Source organism: Choloepus didactylus, chromosome 4 (assembly GCF_015220235.1).
Source record: "Choloepus didactylus isolate mChoDid1 chromosome 4, mChoDid1.pri, whole genome shotgun sequence".
Lineage (NCBI taxonomy): Eukaryota > Metazoa > Chordata > Mammalia > Pilosa > Megalonychidae > Choloepus > Choloepus didactylus.
This window is the reverse complement of record NC_051310.1, coordinates 152544732-152547543: the sequence shown is the minus strand read 5'-3', so window position 1 is coordinate 152547543 and position 2812 is coordinate 152544732. Positions and strand designations below refer to the sequence as shown.

General features: G+C 38.1%; 1 protein-coding gene across 1 annotated transcript; it reads right to left on the bottom strand.

Annotated features, from left to right (window-relative positions):
- Nucleotides 1-741: 741 nt before the first annotated feature.
- LOC119530853 (olfactory receptor 4S2-like) lies at nt 742-1680 on the bottom strand. Its single transcript, XM_037831581.1, has one exon. The coding sequence runs from the start codon at nt 1678-1680 to the stop codon at nt 742-744; it is 939 nt and encodes a 312-aa protein (XP_037687509.1).
- Between the last annotated feature and the right edge of the window lie 1132 nt (nt 1681-2812).

The window sequence follows — 2812 nt, the reverse complement described above, 5'->3', positions numbered from 1 at the left end:
AGAAAACATTTATTGCTCTCCATCAAAATATGTAAAATGCTCTCTCATTTTTTTCCTCTTCAGAAACCATCATTTGGGAAGTTTGTCAGATTATACTAACCTTGTTCATTGTATGCAGTGAATAGTTCTATGTCTGCATTTGTTATATAGTATTATAATTATCTCTTTATGAATCTGTACATACAAGACTATAAGTATTTGTGGGAAAGGACCAGGAAAACAAGAAATATAAAAATAAGGAAGTGGGAGAAGGAGAGAAAGGGGAGGGAGGGAGAGGGGGAAGGAAGAAAGGACAGAGAGAAGGAGGGAAGGAAGGAGGAAGGGAGAGGAGGAGAGAGGAAGGGGAGGAGGGAGGAAACAAAATGCAAGTCTCGGGAAGTTAGAACTATTTTTCTAAGAGAAATGATTTGATTCCTCAGTGATATCTTTCTCTTTTAAGCCACTCTAAATCACTGAATTATAATTTAATAGAATTTAATTTAAATAGAAGTGGTTAAAGCAATCAAATGAGATACTTAGTAAATTAACTCTTCCACTCTAGAAGGTTTGAGAAAACAAACCTTGGCGATTTGGAAAGGCTTAAGTTTAGCTCACCCAAAGACAGCAAAATGAAATGCTCTTAGTTATTTCCATTAAATGAAAAGTATGAAAGAGTTGAGCTTCAGGGATTATTCCATGTTTTTAATCTATGATGATCTTGGAAAAGATCATCTAATTCTATGATTTTGCAATTCTGACAAACTATCCCTTCTGCTTTTCCTTCAAGGAGACCTTGCGATCCCACAGCCGCTTCATGGCCTTCTTCACATCCTCATTCCTCAGAGTATAGATGAGTGGGTTTAGCATTGGGGTGATGGTTGTATAGAACACAGACACAGCCTTATCCAGTGGGAAGGTAGTGGATGGACGGAGATAAATAAAGATACAAGGGACAAAGAAGAAAGTGACTACAGTCAGATGAGATCCACAGGTGGAGAGAGCCTTGCGCCGGCTCTCTGCAGACCGCCTCCGAAGACTAAATAAAATTACCGTGTAGGAGGCCAAAAGAATGAGGAAACACCCTAGGGAGATGAGACCACTATTGGCAATCACTAGCATATTTACCAGGGTTGTATCAGCACAGGCAAGTTTTAGGACTGGGTGGACATCACAGAAGTAGTGGTCAATGACTCGGGCGTGGCAGAAGGGCAGCTGAAAGGTCAGGAGGGTCTGAACAAAGGAATGGCCCAAGGCCCCCAGCCAGGACAGTGAAGCCAGCACAGCGCGCGCATTGGCGCTCATGATGGTGGTGTAACGGAGGGGTTGGCAGATGGCAGCATAACGGTCAAAAGCCATGACAGTCAAAACGAAAATTTCGGCACAGCCGAAGAAATGGAAGGTAAACATCTGAGTTACACAGCCCCAGTAGGAAATAGTTTTCTTCTCAGAAACAAAGTCTGCAATCATCTTAGGTGCCGTGGCTGAGGAGTAGGCAATGTCCACAAAGGATAGGTTACTGAGGAAGAAATACATGGGTGTCTGGAGCCGGGGATCCAAAAACACTGTGAGCAAGATGAGCAGATTTCCCACCACGATCACGATGTAGAAGAGGAGAAAGAGAGCAAAGAACATTAATTGCATTTTAGGTTCTTGGGACAGTCCCAAGAATATAAACTCAGTGACATTGTTGGTCACTTCCATGGAGATCCAGGCAGGAGTGGTGGAATGGCTCTCGTTCTCTGCAAAATTAAACAGCTTGTAAACCATTGTAAGCAGGAACAATCTTATGAAAATATTTAAATGATGTTAAATAGAGTAAATTCATATTTCATGAACATAGCTAATGGATATTTTTCTCATCCTTACATTTCTTACCACATTATTGACTCACACATGATTTTCTGTTCCACTTAGACTTACAGTTCCTATCTCCAAACAAGATCCTAGAGATCTGAGTTTCTTTCCATTAGAGTTAATCTTTTTTTCCCTAATTTTCTCCCCAACCCCCCTCATTCTTCTTCTTTTCGTACTTCTTTCCCTTTCTCTATCTTTTCATATCAGAAATAGTCCTTATCTATGGGGCATAAAAACTTAAAGTCTTAAATGGTTAAATTGATTTTAAAGACTGGAGATGAAAGCAAGAAGTCAATCTGAGATGTGATGCCTAAAATTCTTAGGGGATCCTTTTTAAAATAATATATACAGATCAACTTTAGAAGAACAAGTTTCTTAAGTATAGAAGACTCAGTTTCCTGCTTCTCAGTTAGATTGAAGATTTCAATACTTTCTATGATTAAAAAGAAACCTGTATATTTACCAAAATATTTGACTGAAAACAACATACAATGTCTTCCTGCTTACCAACAATACATGTGTATTAACCAACATTGGAGGAGTTTGAGTCTTAAGTCTTGAACTTCATGTGGAAATTCCTCTTTTCTTGCCAGTAGAGAATGCAAGAAGAGTGGTCAATCTATACAGAGAAATACCTTTTCCTGTATTATTCCAGAGATGAAAAGCTTAAAAATTTATTTAAATCCAGGGATACTTTACCACTCCCCAGGTAACTCTCTGTTCCTGGAATCCTAGGTAATAATTAGGAATAAAACTTCCCATACAAATAATGTTATAATTAGTGGTCAAAAGCTTATTAGATAGTATTATTAGACATTTATATGTGTTATTTGGACTTTTGTAATGTGGTTTAAGAATAAAGTAACCATTAGTGGCATTGTTTCAAAATGAAAATATATTCTATTTGAACAGCAGTCTTGTCAATATTTTTAAAAATACAACACACTTGTAACTTTGGAACTCTTTCTCTACAATATCT